The following is a 16,970-nucleotide window of genomic DNA, read 5'->3' as shown; positions in this document are numbered from 1 at the left end:
TTTATATCGTATCTGGACGTTGACAGACAATAATAGGTTCACGTTATTTAGGTAGGTACACTTAGTGGAAATCCCCTTGAACATTTTTATACCTCTTTATGTATAACTGACTTGTCTTTAGGTATATGTACTTACCTACCAGGTAGATCCGTTATATATTTATTAAGGTTAGTAATAATCTATCCTTTACTAGTTCCTTTAAATGTTTTAAATACTGAGCAGCGTGCTTTTTAATAGCGCTTTGGAAGTTAAGACGAGCTTACTGCATAAAAAAAGTATGCGTCCTTAACAGAACTGTACATTCAAGGAACTAGAAGAAGGTACAGTGGTGCCAGTTGATAACAGTACTAAAAACAGTTCAAATAAATACAAAAATACAATATATGTATTGTACAATATACAACAAAAATACAATATGTGTATTGTACAATATACAACAAAAATCTATATATATAAAAGAGGATGTTTGTATATATGTCATCGATAAACTCAGAAACTATTGGACCGATCATTATGAAAATTGGTATGCTTATGTATTTTTTCACGGAGAAGGTTTATATGCTATGCCCATTGATGTAACTCCCCACCAGGCGGCGCTGTCAAGTATCGACTTCCGCCCCGTTCAACCGATTGTCATAAAAATTGGTATGACCATGTATTTTTCCACGGAGAAAACGAACATGCTATGTCCATTGATGTAACTCCCCACCAGGCGGCGCTGTCAAGTATCGACTTCCGCCCCGTTCAACCGATTGTCATAAAAATTGGTATGACCATGTATTTTTCCACGGAGAAAACGAACATGCTATGTCCATTGATGTAACTCCCCACCAGGCGGCGCTGTCAAGTATCGACTTCCGCCCCGTTCAACCGATTGTCATAAAAATTGGTATGACCATGTATTTTTCCTCGGAGAAAACGAACATGCTATGTCCATTGATGTAACTCCCCACCAGGCGGCGCTGTCAAGTATCGACTTCCGCCCCGTTCAACCGATTGTCATAAAAATTGGTATGACCATGTATTTTTCGACGGAGAATGTAAATATGATGTCCATGTTATTAAATATCACCATCATATAGCGCTTCAATGCATTAAGTTCTATAGCGATCAACTGATTCAAAATTTTATATGCGGCAATGAATGCAATAAAATGTTTTCTCATTAAATTCAATGAGTTATTAAATAAGAAAATAAAAGAAATAACTAACCTTCTTTTGTAAACAAAAAAATATAATTTATTTAAAAAGCAAATCAGCTAACTTCAAATATATCATTTGTTATTGAAAATAAAAATAAAGCAATAAAATAAAAAATAACTTATAATTATTATTTTAAAATAACATGATCATGTACTAAAAAAATTTATTTGTAATTTTAATTGTAAGTGTAATTTAATGAAAGTCAATAATACTCTTAATTAGTAAGTATACTCAAGACTTTAATAATAATAAATAGTTAATTTAAATTGTAAATAGAAAAGAATTAACTAATTAATTATTTATGTAAATAGATAAAACAGGTGCTACACAAATAATATTATTTACAATGCCACGGAAAAAATCAAATATCGGAAGATCAACGAGAAATACGAAGCAACAGGCAACCAGAAGAACTACAGAAACACCGCAACAACAAACAAAACGATTAGAATCAAACAGACTAAGAGCTTCGTCTTTGAGAGCTAATGAAACAGATAGTGAACGTGTTGTTCGAGTTACAGACCTACGATCAAGAGCGTCTTCATCAAGAGCTGCCGAAAAACCTGACGAACGAGCTCAACGTTTGGATGATCAAAGATTAAGACAAAATCAGTTAAGAACTAAAACCGATCTTAATAAAGCAGCCTTTGATTACGATAAGAAATATTATTACAAGATCCATCCCGACGTGGTCATTGGTTCAATGAATGTAGTATGTCCGCATTGTCGCGCTAAGAAGTTTCAAAAAGAAACTGCCGGTTTGTGTTGCTCCAACGGCAAAGTTCAATTACCACCACTGGTTGAACCACCAGAACCTCTTCTTACCTACGTATCTGGAACTACTAAGGAGTCTAAACATTTTCTTCAGCATATTAGAAAATACAACTCCTGTTTTCAAATGACATCGTTTGGAGCAACAAATATTGTAAAATATAATCATTTTATGCCCAACAGACCGCATTGCAGCAGCTAGGTATGCATAAAGAAGAAAGATGTCATAAAATGGAAAATCCTTTGCATTTATGAGTTATACAAAAGTTTTAGGGTAGGCAGAGCTTTTGTGCATGTATGAAGTGCACGCCATTGGCAGCAGTGTAGTGGGTTATGCTCGAAAACCATCTCTCCTGAGAGACTCCTCAAGTCCTCGCAAGAGATCGCAGGTCATGTAAGGTTCACCCCGATAAATCTAAGACGCAGATATTAAGTGATAAACGACTAAGACACCGGGAGTTATCTTTGCATCGTTCGAGTTCATGTAGGACTGGAGTTATCGATAATGCAGTCGTATTTATATCAAAATACCCACCAACTCAATGTCAAGAACATTGGTTATTAATTCAATATAATTTTAATTGTTTCTTGATACCTATCTTTTAACTAATTAATTAGTTTAATATAATATGAGGCAAATATGAATTTATAGTTATCAAAAGTTTGGTTATTTACCCAATTTATAAAATTACTGTAACATAGGTATCCTTTTCAAAGAATTATCGAAAAGGGTTATCGAGTCAACCGGTGATCCTAGAGCGGGCAGTTACCTTGGCCATCCAAAGGGGCAATGCTGCCAGCATCTTAGGAACTGTGCCTCGCTGCGGTGGTTTCGAGGACGTTTTAGATTTTATTTAGTTTTAAATAACAATCAATATATAGGAATAATTTTATTACACATAGGTATGAAAATTAAGCTTAATTTGGTATACAACGCGAAATGAATACTGCATTCATAATACTCGTATATCATGGATATCCGCAAAGTAACGCCTGCTTCTATCCAATACGCAGATATTAAGCCTTATTTCCTATAATTACAGCGGCAACTACCTATTTTAAGTAATTTCTAATATGGCAGATTATATGTAATGGATTTAAACCCCATTTATAAAGGATTATCCTTTTTTTAGAAATGGCAACTTGATCTTATTTTAATTTTCAAAATAGAGCTTCTCCTCTTATAGAACAAATTATTTTTTTTCATTTAACAAAGACCACAGCAATATTGCTATGTGGCAGAAATAAGCATGGCATACTTCCTAGGACGTGCTGTCACAAAAAGCTGTACTTAGTATTTATAAAAACCTCGGGATAGGTGTTTAAGGAGACCTAATCATCAAACTTTACATTTGTCGTATTACTTTTTCTTTTTATATACCTGTAGAGGTGGATAGATCAGGACTATAGACTATAGATAGTCTATAGTCCTTCTACCAATTCTTCATCATCAATACATTACCGGCCCACTACAGGGCACGTGTCTCCTCTCAGGATGAGAAGTTTTTAGACCGTAGTTCACGGCCCAAACCCTTCTCAAGCGGATTCGTAGACTTAACACACAATTGAGAACATTGTGGAGAACTCTCAGGCATGCAGGTTCCCTCTCGATGTTTTACTTCACCGTTTAAAGCAAGTGATGTTTAAATTGCTTAAATTAAAAACGCACATAACTCTGAAAAGTCAGTGGTGAATGCTTGGGCTCGAACTCTGTCTCCACGAAAGTAATCGTGTCCACTATCGCTATCCCTACTATCCCTACTAATATTATAAATGTAAATGTAAGTTTGTTTGTTACGCTTTCACGCAAAAACTACTAAACCGATCCTCATGAAACTCTGTACACATATTCTTGGAAGTGTGTCTCCTCAGCGGACACCAGCTAACTAAATTGAATGCCACATCAAAAAACAAAATCAAACGCAGACGAAGTCGCGGGCAACAGCTAGTACAATATACAATAAAATGATACGATCTGCGGGTGCTTGTAAGACTCACCTAGGTACTTAATTTTTTGTAAATAAAATTACTTGCGCGACGATCCATCGCCAGTTTTACAATATATCCATAATAAAACGCGTGCTCGAACAGGTTTTGAGTTATAAACAACGCTACACATTTAAAACAATACCGGTGCATTGTGTGATAATATGTGCCGTAGTAAACAGGACGAGTGCCGATTATCAGGTACGCAACGTGAATTAAACTAATAAGTTTTCGATAACTTCAACACGAGCTCTGCTTTCTGATGGCCGCTATTACTAGGTCATTGCAATTCGCGGGAATAACGCACGGTTAAATATATTTTTGGAGTGCATTTGAGTGTCTCGTGACGCGAACGAGTTCTCCAGATGTTTCTTCTTTGTCCACCAAAACTCATGTTATTACTCCTTGTTTCTATAACCATAATATGGTTTTACTTTCTTTATATATTTTAGTAGTTATTTCTAGCTAAGAGGATTATAGATATTATATTTCTATAACCTAATATTAATTATTTCTAGATACGAAACCATATTTTTACAAGGTACCATTATACAGAGCCATTTAAAACTGAGTCACAATTTAAGTGGGGGAAGGAATAACATAATGTTACACATAGTGAAGTAGTAGTAGAACTTTTTGTTAGCGAGCTCGTCATGCGAAGTGCCATGCTTATTTCTGCCGCTAAGCAGTATCATTGCAATGCTGTGTTCCGGTCTGAAGAGCATGGTTGCCGGTGTAATTACAAACGCATCAGGCTTAACACCTACGCCTCAAATTGATGGACACAGGGCGGCATGTAACAGGACGTGCTGCTTGCATGCCAAGCCTATCTGATGGTAAACGGCAAGCATCGCCTATAAACAGAAAATCACTTAGCGAGTAGGGATGTAAGGAATATGTCCAACAGAGCGCCGCCTTGTGTCCATCAACCTGAGGTGTTAAGCGTCATGTGATCGGACCGGCAACCACGGACCGGAATACAGCAATGCTGATTGGCGACAGCAATTCTGCTTTCTGGCATAAATAAGCTACATAGCAGAAATAAGCTTGGTGGAAGAACTACCCAGAAAGAACTTACAAACAACTCTACTAATAAGTACTACTACAAATTTAACAGCTGGACAAAATTTTGCACATTTATGAGCAAATTATAGAGAAGTCCCGAGTTCCGTTGGCGTCGTATTCGATATCACGTAATCCCAAACTTTCATAATAAGAGAATTCTTAACCTTCGTGATTCATCGAGATAGCAACTTTCAAGTGTCGACCTTGCTTGTCATTGCTATAACGCGAACAGCGCCGATTTGATACCGTCATTTCCAATTTAATTAATAGCTTGATAAAGTTTATACCTATCGTAAAATAATTAACCCTTTATAGACCTTTTACATTTCTATAGGTGGAGCACAAAATTAAGATCATACAGAAACCGCGTACAACACTAATATTTGAGCATCAAAAATAACACCAATTTCGTAGTGTTTCTTGGACAGGCGGTTAGTCAGTTCATTCCGTTTAGCAGTTCACAGTAATTATTTTCCTTCTAATGTTCTAAACGTTAAACATAAAATGTTAGGAAAAAGTTTGTGAGCTAGCAACATTCCGCGAGTGTAAAGTCATTGGAGCTCTTAGAAAATATATATTGAAACGTATAATAAGTACTTACTGATTGGGTTATATAATAATAAAACAAATTATACTATAAAAAAGTGCTCAGTACTCACTGAGCAATTGGGTTTCGGCTTAAACTTCGGGGGTATCGAGTTCGATCCCCGACACGCACCTTACTAACTTTATGAGTTATGTGCGTTTTAATTTAATATACATAAAATAGCCTTTAATTACAGAACGTGATTTCATTCCATACTAATAAAAATTTTAATAAAAAAAAACAATTTTAAAATATCACTTGCTTGGTGAAAACATCGTGAGGAAATCTGCGTGCCTGAGAATCCTCCATAATATTCTCGTTTGGGGTTGATAATAATAATGATGATAATGAGTCAAACTATGGCTTAAATTTCCCTGGAATATTCAATATATCTTCATATATTCAGGAACTACCCATTACATACCTATATGCCTAATTATTGCAGACATTATGCACGACAGTCCAAAATCTTGTTTTAAAAAATAAATATTCAACGTACAAAGTACCTTCTATATGACAACCTTACCCAACCGTATCTGGTTTAAAAGTTTAATTTAGCGTATACCTACTTAAATGTACACCATAAGTAAAGTCATGCACAGAGTACTTACTACCTAGAGTAGTCAGAGTGAGCTTAATGGAGGCCAAAGTCAATTTTCGTAAATAAAATCATGAAATAAATCCTTTCCAATAATATAAATGTGAAAGTGTGATTGTTTGTTTGCTTGTTTGTCTTAACTAAGAAACCGAAAGGACGGAGAGTAACATTTTATTCTACTTTATTAGGCTACTTTTTTCTCATGGAAAAAAAACAGTTCCCGGGAGATTTGTTGAGTATTACCATAAAACCGTAATAAACGTGGACGAATATGCCTACGTTCTCCTAGTCTACTAAAAGTAGATATACTCTCAGAAAACTTACTAAGAGTAGGTATACTCTAAGTAGATTTTCTTTATTATGGAATACAGAGTCTTCTATTTTTGCATAGTAAATATTAACCAAACGGTTGCAAATAAACTCGATAAATATCATTGAAAAGTTAAAAGTTGAGGTAAAAGTTGTTCATTGCATTTCTGGACAACTTCTTCGGAGTTCAGTTATCACAGCGGGTGCAATCAGCCAACGGAAAAGCTAACAGGACGTAAAAGTTATAATTAAAAACTTTTCTACTATTTAGTTACGGTTAGGTAGTATATTCTTCTGCGAAATGTCGTAGGTAACAGTGAAAAGAACGCTCAGGTCAAGGGTTTTAATAACAAAAAAAATCTCCTTAGACATTACAAAATTATAATACACTGTGTATTAATTTATATTTCTTTGGTTGCGTACAACCGAACTCTACATTATTTACCTACGTATTATGTGTGCGCGTGCGTGAGTGTGTGTAAGTTCTTGTTTATACAATATAATGCATTTTAATGTACACCAAAGTACAATAAATTATTTTCATTTGATTTTATTATAGGACATTTTAAGAGTGTTGATAGCCTGATGAGAGTTCGCTCAACCCGGCACCTCTTAGTTTTCGTAGTCATATGTGTTTAAAGCAATTAAATATCACTTGCTTATGATGAAAAACATCGTGAGGAGACATGCCTAACAATGCGTATGAATTCTTCCAATCCACACTTGGCCTACTGTGCACTACAGCCTAAACTCTTTTTATGGTAACGGTGGAAATATATTTGGAGGTTTTTAACAGGTTTTGCATAGAACAACTCTCAAAACTATCAATCGAATAATACATTCGGTTTTGAGTGTGGCAACATTTAAAAAAAACAATTCAGGACACAGATCCGAACAGTAGCAAGAACTTCAGGCTTATAGTGCCACAGACCCATACTACAACGCCTGAGGGGCTGAAAGATCGTTAAATTACTAACAAAGCACACGCTAGAGCACCTCTACCTCTAAAAAAAAAAAAGTCAAAAATATATTTATTCAAGTAGGCCCCATAGGTGGCACTTTTGATGCGTACATAAGAATTACACGGTTGTGAGATGATGGCGATAACCACATTCATAAACTTAAAAACTAAAGCTACGAGGGTTCCAAACGCGTCCTGGTCTAATAAGAAGCCCACAACAAACTTAGCCGGGTGTTTTTTTTGGTATCACCATCTCACAATGTCATTTAAATTATTAGTTCTATTTATATATAATACTCAATATCCAATAGGTTGCTTCGCTATGGGCTGCCAACGTGTCTGCATTTATCGGTCCGCAAGAGACGTGCGTCCATGAGGGTCGCATGGCTGCCGCCTTTAACCTACCCATGATCAGCTACGTAAGTTTATTTAGTTAGTAATATTTATTTGATTATCTCTAAAATATAATTTTTATTAATACATAACTATAACCTAAAATAAACTATTTAAAAACTAAATAAAATCTAAAAAGGTTTAATTAATTTAATTTTTTTTTTTTTTTTACCTTTTTACTTTAGTTAATTTTATAAGAACATTTTTATAATTTCTAATGACAGCTAGCCCTTAACTTCACTTGGTGCTGAAGGATGATGCAGTCTAGGATGGTAGCGGGCTAACCTGTCTAGCAGTTATTATATTACGGGCACACAAGGCACGGGACTCCTCCCATAATGAGAAGGGGTTAAGGCCGTCGTCCACGACGCTTGCCCATTGCAGATTGTTGGACTCCACATACCTTTGAGAACATTAGGGAGAACTCTCAGGCATGCAGGTTTCCTCAACCTTTTTTTCTTCACCGATGAAGCAAGTGAAATTTGAATTGCCTCAAAAAACGCACATAACTTAGAAAAGTTAGAAGTGCGTGCTGGCATTCGAACTCGGCCCCCCGAAAATGAAGTCGAAATCCTACCCACAGGATAGCAGATATATGGGTATACCCCTAATCGGTACGGGTAGAGACCCACTATCCAACTGGAACAGTAAATCGCTTGGCGGCTCGTCCTTATCGGTAGGGTGGTAAGCCACAGCCAAAGCTTCCCATCCGACGAGACCAGGAAAAATTAAGACTTTATAAATTCCCAAATTGCCCCTGCTCCTCTTATAAGACCACAGCACTCACCACTACTCTAGGGGAGGTCATCAAAATCTCATAGGTACATAGTTGAACTACGAATGAATGTATTACAACTGTTTTGTTTCTAAAGATGGCACATTGTATTCGGTTATGTATTAAACCTTCTTTGATTAATAAAGGAAAAAAATGTACATTTTTGTTGCAGTATTGCAGAGACGTCGCGAGCTCGAACAAACGCGTGTACGCAACCTTTGCCCGCACGCGTCCATCTGATATCGATATTTCTCGCTCCGTAGTCGCCGTGCTAACACATTTCGATTTCATGCATGTAAACATTTTATATGGCATCCCCAATATCATTTCTTTTAAAAAATTTATATTTTTCTATTCCGACAAAATATGTGAAACTTTTTACAATGCTCTGTTTTGCGAGGTCTTGAAAATGGTGTCCAATGTGTAACCGTAATAAAAATATGTATTTCGATTAAACCGGTTTCAGCATTTTGGTTTTGTACGATAAAATTTTTTTGAGAACGATACACCCATTCTTTATCCCGTTCTGAATACTGCAGGACTCTGGTTCTAAGACACTCTGGTGGCAGGCCGCAAGCGTGCGTGAACTCACGCTACGCTGCTAAATATGAGACTGGAACGTAAATGTGTAGTCAATGAACCTAGGCAACGCTCACACAAGGAAATCCCTTAATAACCGGTTATCGGATTTTATTCGATCTGTTCTCAAATATTAACTGAAAAATTTAAATGAAAAAAAATCTTAAATTATCCGTGTTGTAGGTTTATTTTGCGTGACACTTACATTTCGATGAAAATTATATTTATCATGGTGAATTATATAGAGATTTGTTTTTAATGTAACAGATAGCCGTCGTCTACCTCAAGGCACCCAACCATGACTTTTCAAGACTGGCTTTCGCTATAATAAACGCTGCCAATGAGAAGAAAATATCAATACGCACGGTACAAGTTTACAGGCAACCTTATTATTACGGCGATATACCGGAAAACTTTACACGAAACCCTTTTATGGACATCGTCCGAGAAACGTATAAAGATACAAGAAGTAAGTTAATATTACATATCAGGATATTGCAATAAAACTTTATAGCACGACAGTTTATGTTTCTGGTTCGTCAAATTTCTAATACTAATACTCTTTTCAGTTTATGTATCAGTGGGTTACTACCATGACCATATTGGCCTGATGCAGGCATTAGATGCAATGAAGCTTCTGGATTCAGGTAAAATATTAAATTATTAATTGTTATTTAATATTAGTGTTACTTTTGTAACAAGGCTCCTCCGGGAGGTACTGCCACCGTCCACCATGATTATAATAAAAATAATTGTCGCAAAACAGCATTGCTGTGTTCAAGTCTGGTCGTCCTTGGTTTCCGGTTTATTTTATACCTTAATTAGATATATTGTGTTAATATATTATTGCAATAAAAATTGCTAGAAGAAATTATTTCGAAAGTAGGTTTATCAAAAGCAGACAACAAGTGAATTAGAAAAACAAAAAGATGGATCCATTATCGTTAAAATATGAATGGCGTCCTTTTAGCAGTATTTCAGACGTATCAATTTCTTACGTGAAACTTATAGGCGAATAAATTCGACCATCTGATAATATATTTGTCTACACCGTTCTCTTTGTTGTCCCAACAATATAAGATATAACCCATTCTTTTCTTAGCGGTAAAGTTTAGTTGACGCCGTATATGAAAAGCTTGTTATCTCAGATAGCACATCTTTAAAGCTCTTATCATTTAGATTGTATTTTTCTACAATTAAACGTAAAACACATGCTCGAAGTCTATTGATGATTTTGCACTGTCTTTTAAAGATACCTATGTCTTTCTACTAGCGTTTTCAGGTACCTAAAGATAGACCAATGCGTTCCTGTATTACTGTGGGGGCGTTGAATGTGCCGACTTATAACACAATTTTTTCTTGCCGAGCGAGTTTTGAACTCTCTTTCACACTGTGCTATATACCGCCCCTGAACGTGTTTAAGTCAAGACTGAAGGTGCACTATTTTGCTTCTTTATATAATCTCTGAAAGGAGTTTGTGCGAGATTTTTATCATCATCATCAATCATCATCATTAGTCTATTAACATCCCACACCGGGACTGACGGCTTAACTTGATTAACCGATTTTCTAACTCGGAGATTTCCTTACAGAATAATTCAATACAATTTTTTCCCGAACCAGGAATTAAATTAACATGCTATCTACCATATAACGAGGCAACTAGACCAACGAAGGAGTTTTAATACCTTCCCTGATAATCAATTTTGTTATAGGGGAATATGCTGCAATAGGAGTTGATGTGGAAAAATATGAGCCTGATGAAGCCATTCGATACCTCACGGGTCCATTACGTAAAGAACCGGGTCCCAGAGTGCCGAAAGCATTCCGTTCTTACCTGGCCGTAGTTCCATCTCCAGCGCCTTCTTATCCTGTATTCGCTAACAGGAGGCTACAGATGCCACCGTTTAGTTTTACAAACCCCTTGCTTGCTTTAGGCGGGGGTAAAGTGGTGAGTACTAAAAATAAAAACCTTATGATATAATTGTAGGAAAAATAAATATGGTCTCGCATTTCGAACGCCATTTTTATTATAGGATATATCCTATCCTATCTATTAATAGAAAGCATAACTATCTACTCTGTTGATAGTCAAGTGTGTAGTTCGAAATGACATATTGGTAAATGGTAATTTAAAAATGAATTACTCCTTTTTACCTGACACACAAAAATAATATACTCTATCTTTATTGTTGTATAAATGTTGTTCTAGACTCTACATTTCTCCTTATTAGGCACCTCTCAACATTTTTAATCACTCGTCTCCTAGATTTCTAAGTTTTCCAATTTACAGATGGAGCGATTGTCAACCTACTTCCGCCATATATGACGAGTGATCTAAATCTAGTGGTATTTTAATATTGATGGAAAAACAGACGAATGTTTTAAATTGCTATTTTGGATAATTTTCAAAGCATTTTGTTCATTCCTAAATCGCGAGCTTTTAAAATTATAAAATATCTTCCTTATACAACATATAACATACTTATGATTTTTAATAAAAGTATTTTATTTATTTATTTTTACTTTTGTTCTTAGTTTTAATACAATTAATCTTCAAGTTCTTGCAAAACAAATGCTTACCTACTTAGGCCCGGAAAAGAAACGACGGTCGTGGAAAGTTTTTACTTTCGCTGTTGTCCGCTGTAATAAAATTAATTAATTTCCTTGTTCTACGCCTTACGAATAATTAATAAGGAGATAAAAATAATAATTGTTCAAGGAATAAAAAAAATCTGTTCTGTAACAAAGGGAAAACAAGTGAAAAACTGTTTATACCTAGTTATATTATTTTTTGTTAAATAGTTAGCTACGTGTATCCATAGTAACAATTCTGCTGAAACCTTTTTCCTGCTGAAAATTTGATAGCGGGCATCTCGAATACGGGCAGAGGATTCTTCTTGTCTCGGAAAAGCAACCGGAAACCGTTCCGGTTAACTTTAAAATGATAACATTTGTAACCTATGCACGGTTTATCATTTATTATTGACGCAATTGTGCCCAGATTTACATAGATAGCTTACAAACTGGCAATCAACAATCAAAATCATTTGAGACCCGGAAAATAATAAGTGTAGGTAGGTTTAATAAGGTTAATGCAGGATTTAGCAGAAGTTTATTTTGTATTCGATAATATATACCATCTAAAAAGTGAATATACTTTTTAATAAATCAAAGCTTGAATACGATGTGCTACAACTAGCTTTCAGTCGCGGAAGGATTGCAACTACTTTTACCTTTGATTGAGAATATAGTTGATAACTCTGAACTGAATACGTCGACGTAACCCTTTCGAATTTACAGCCGTGATGGTGATTGCTTAAATAATGTATATTTCTGCGATACCAGCAATCGCGGTTGACTTGGGGAAAATTTTTCAAAAGTTCCGTTTTTCGTCTCTGAAACTGTTGATCAGATCTAAGTATACGAAATTTAAATGGGACCATTTCGGCATACAATCATTTCGAAATAGAAATTGCGAATCCGCCAATAAATGACGGAGTTATATGCTCGAACATACATAAAAAAATGCTTTGATATCCTCCTCCTTCTTAAAGGAAAACGGTTTAAAATCGAAACAAACTTACGAAGTCACGGGTAACAGGCTTATTAATTTCTACAATCTTTGAATTTAAGTTAAGGAATAGGTAATGAGAGCGAATCTAGATAGATACGTAATCGAAAAGCAAAGGTAAATAAATAGCGTAAATGATATACCAAAGAAAAAATCTCGTTTACCTATTATTACGAAGTAAATAAATGATATAAGTACATTAAAAGTATAATTTTTTTTCCAAATATTGGATAGAAGCAGGCGTTACGATGCGGAACTCCGTGATATAATATGAAAATTAAGCTAAATTTACTATACTCTAAAAGCAAGAGAATCTGTACGGTGTTATTTATAATTCCTTTAATCTTTATACTCTACACCAAACAGATCTCAGGCAATGCACTCTCCACGTACGTTTCGCTTCGACATCGGAGATACCTTTACAATGAATAATTTTTAAGACAAAGATAGCAAATTTAAGCTTAATTGTCATAGTATACATGTTTTTCCATTTTATTGTTCTTCTTTCGAGTATTTTTAGTAAAAACTTTTAGCGTTCTTATCAACGCGTTAACCGGAAAACAGATAACATTGACTGTTGCCCTAGATACCTAAATTTACGGTTATTCGGGTAATTTGCGAATTCTTCTTTAGAACTGGGTTTACGATCGGAGCTGAGTGGTTGCTTACGATTACAGGCTATTATCTGTATTTGCTGTCTATAATCGAGCTTAAATAGTCAAATATATTCCAATCACGTTTCAGAACTGATAAAATCCCGCGTACCATTTTTTTTATTAGATTGCTGCGTGTAGTTGTCGTGAAAACTTTCATGCGGATTTGATTTTAGGTTTTCTATTAAAAATAAAGAAATACGTGTTTCACAAATTTTAAAATTCCAACTCCAAAGGCATCAAATAGGGGATGAAAATGTATATGAAAGTTTCTGATTTTTTAAGTAAATTCCGTTCATATTTTCCTAATAGAAGCAATACTTTATTAACCCTTTGCAGTTAAAATTTATCAAATCAAAAATTGAACTTAATGTGAGCGAAGCCGCGGGCAAAAGCTAGTAACCAATATGAGTTCTATTATCATATAAATATATTCAGCCCTTTGATATTTCATTAAATACCGACAAGAGGATGGACACAACTTTTTGCTATTTGCATTTTTTTGCATTATATCTTCCTTTACATATTGATGGTTTCGGGCAAATATAGCAAAATCGCAAATTGCTACGCCCAGTGAGGTTCCGACATAACACTGTTTTAACAATCTAGTCATACCTTAAAACTTTGCCCGTATTTTTTAAATCTAATAAAACCTATAAATAGAAGTATCTATGTCCGTTTCCACGCAAGTTATCTCTATCTTGCTCATTAGCTGTAAAACCGCGCGTAGGTAAAAAAAATGCTATTTTTATAATCTTCCGAGAACGTTATCCGGGTGCTTTTATTTGTATTTTTTATCCATTTCCAGATTGCAAGACTTATATTATGTGCTTAATTTTATCAATATCGGTGCTGCGATTGAGCCGAATATAGGTAACAAACAAATGAACAAACAAACTGACACTTTCCAATTTTTAATAATATGATGGATAATATTATAGCTAAATGTCTCACATTAAAATTTGATAAATTATATTATATAGGTTTGTAAGTACTCACTTAATAGTCTGCAAGAAATACGGAATACTTGATCATTGCTAGATGGGTTCATTACCAACTTCATAAATTAGCAATACAAACCATTGAATGCTTTATTAGATCCCAGTGGAAGCAGCATGGCTTCACGATGCTGTTTGGGTGTACGCTCGAGCTTTGGCTGATGCTCTGCGTACAGGTGAAAACGCTCGCGACGGACGTGCGATTGCTGTGCGTATGCGCAATACTACATATCGTAGTGTCATGGGGTGAGTAAAATTAGCAGCATCATACTTATCATCATCATCATTCATCAACCCATTACCTGCTGTCCACAAGATGACCCGTGTCCTCAGAAGGATTTAGGTAGTACACCACGTTCATGCACTGCGAATACGTAGACTTCATATGCCTTTGAGAACAAGTAATAAAATTGCTTAAATCATTAACATACCAAGCCAATTTTTTGTAATAATCCTAACTATCTACCCTTTCTCTAATAACCAATTATTTTATTTACATCTTGTAGTTTTTTAATCTTTTGTAGCTTTTGCAAACTTTTGTAAATATATAGCAGAGCGTTTTTTAATGAGTGCTATTAAGCTCAATAAATTTATGAACATGTTTCATTACTTAAAATCAATTGGCAAAATTTCGAACCTACGCTAATGCGCTAGCGCTATAACGAGTAGGCCATATTCAATCGCTAAGATGCAGGCTAGCCTGGGATGAAGCCTTATATTACATTATATTATATATGTGTACCAATATGTCTTATAAGATGACTATGTTATTAAATTACTAGAAAACCCATTAGTTACGTTAATTCAACAACCAACAACAACAACAATCTATCAACTATGGCCTTCAGAATAATGAAGGAACTGCTCTTCTTTTAAAAGAGACAATGATGAATGAATGAATGAATACACTTTTATTGTACACCAAAGAAAAAAAAAGTTGTTACAAAGATATAAATACATATCAAGAGAGTAAAAATTGGTGGCCTTATCGCTACATAGCGATTTCTTCAAGGCAACCAATGGCGTAAAAGGAAAAAACATAGAAAAGAGGTAGGTGGTGCAATAAATAAGATTTAAAATTATACAAATATATAAATAAAATATATATATATATATATATATATAAATATAGCTATAACTATAATGATGTTTATTATAACTGCGAAGAAGGCGCCATTTTTGTTTTTCACAATCGTACTAGACGCACGCACCATAGTAGTAATATATTCATCAAAAACCTACTGTGCTTTTTGCGATAACAAAAAAACTTATTAAATTAAAAATGCTAGTTATTTAGTCTTTGACACAAATTATAAATTTTCCTGTGCAATGCACGTATAATATTATGAAAATAGTAATGACCTATTTAATACAATAATTACAGTCCGTTTATCAGCCGGATATTTTAATTTAAATTAGAGGCAGGGACACGCATGTATACCTTATTAGAATTGTTTACTATTCGCGTACGGACAGGAGTCTATAAACCAAAGCAGCCGTCTTTCGTCGGCTTGTCGGTGACTTCGTTATTTCGTGTCACCGACAAAGTTATAACGAGACGAGACGAGGTGACTTCACCCACTAACCAGCCGACGACGCCTAGTGGTCGGGTTGTGTCGGTCGGTAAGGTGTCTCAGGCCCAGTAATACATAAAGGCTTGAGATACCTTGTGAGTTGTGTGACACCAAATCTAATCCAAGTCCGGTCAGAAATTTTACCATATTATATGCTATATATTGATATTTATATTATATAATATTTATGTTATATATTTACATATTTATATACGTTGTATATGATTTTTAGTAGTTGAAAATAATTATGGGTAATATCATGTATGTTTATATCTTATTTGTATTTATATGTAATATATTTTATATATATATTTGTATAATTTTTAAATACTCCACCTCTTTTCTATGTTTTTTCCTTTCACGCCTTTGGTTGCCTGGAAGAAATGGCTATGTAGCGATAAGGCCACCAAATTGTACTCTCTAGCTCTGTATTTATATCTCTGTAACTACTTTTTTTCTTTGGTGTACAATAAAATGTATTCAATCATTCATTCATAACAGAATTTAGCTTCATGGCTATCTCAAAACATGCAATATTATGGGATGAAAAGTATGTATGCAAAAAATCATGTCACTTGTCCTGTGAAAAAAGACAAACCAGCAACGCACTTGTAATATTAAAGTATGGATAGTAATTATGAACTAACTGTAATTAAGTCTGGCGGATCTGCATTATGTTTGAAAACGGCCATCTGCCTTTTAACCACCTGAGGTATATTCGGTAAAAGTTGTCACATTAAAATAACTCTGAGAGTATTTTTATAATATATGTATTATTTTGTAACTAACCTACCAAATTTTAATATGTATCATATTCTTCATCATCATCATATCAACCCTTTACCGGCCCACTACAGGGCACGGGACTCCTCAAACAACGAGATGATGTTAAGGCTGTAGTCCACCACACTGGCCCAGTGTGGATTGGCGGACACAACAAACCTTT

The 16,970-nt window shown here is 34.8% G+C and overlaps 1 protein-coding gene across 1 annotated transcript in view; it reads left to right on the top strand.

Moving 5' to 3' along the window:
- The first annotated feature begins 1,548 nt into the window (after positions 1 to 1,548).
- The window catches only part of LOC120624295 (guanylate cyclase 32E-like), a 45,552-nt gene continuing 30,130 nt past the window's right edge, over positions 1,549 to 16,970 (top strand). The window contains 7 exon segments of the mRNA XM_039890756.1: positions 1,549 to 2,031; positions 7,757 to 7,897; positions 8,819 to 8,941; positions 9,493 to 9,694; positions 9,795 to 9,872; positions 10,941 to 11,176; positions 14,551 to 14,696. Of these exon segments, the coding sequence (XP_039746690.1) occupies positions 1,549 to 2,031; positions 7,757 to 7,897; positions 8,819 to 8,941; positions 9,493 to 9,694; positions 9,795 to 9,872; positions 10,941 to 11,176; positions 14,551 to 14,696 (1,409 nt within the window).

Source organism: Pararge aegeria, chromosome 6, assembly GCF_905163445.1.
Source record: "Pararge aegeria chromosome 6, ilParAegt1.1, whole genome shotgun sequence".
Classification (NCBI taxonomy): domain Eukaryota; kingdom Metazoa; phylum Arthropoda; class Insecta; order Lepidoptera; family Nymphalidae; genus Pararge; species Pararge aegeria.
Note: the sequence above shows the minus strand (reverse complement) of the source record. Positions and strands in the feature narration are given on the sequence as shown.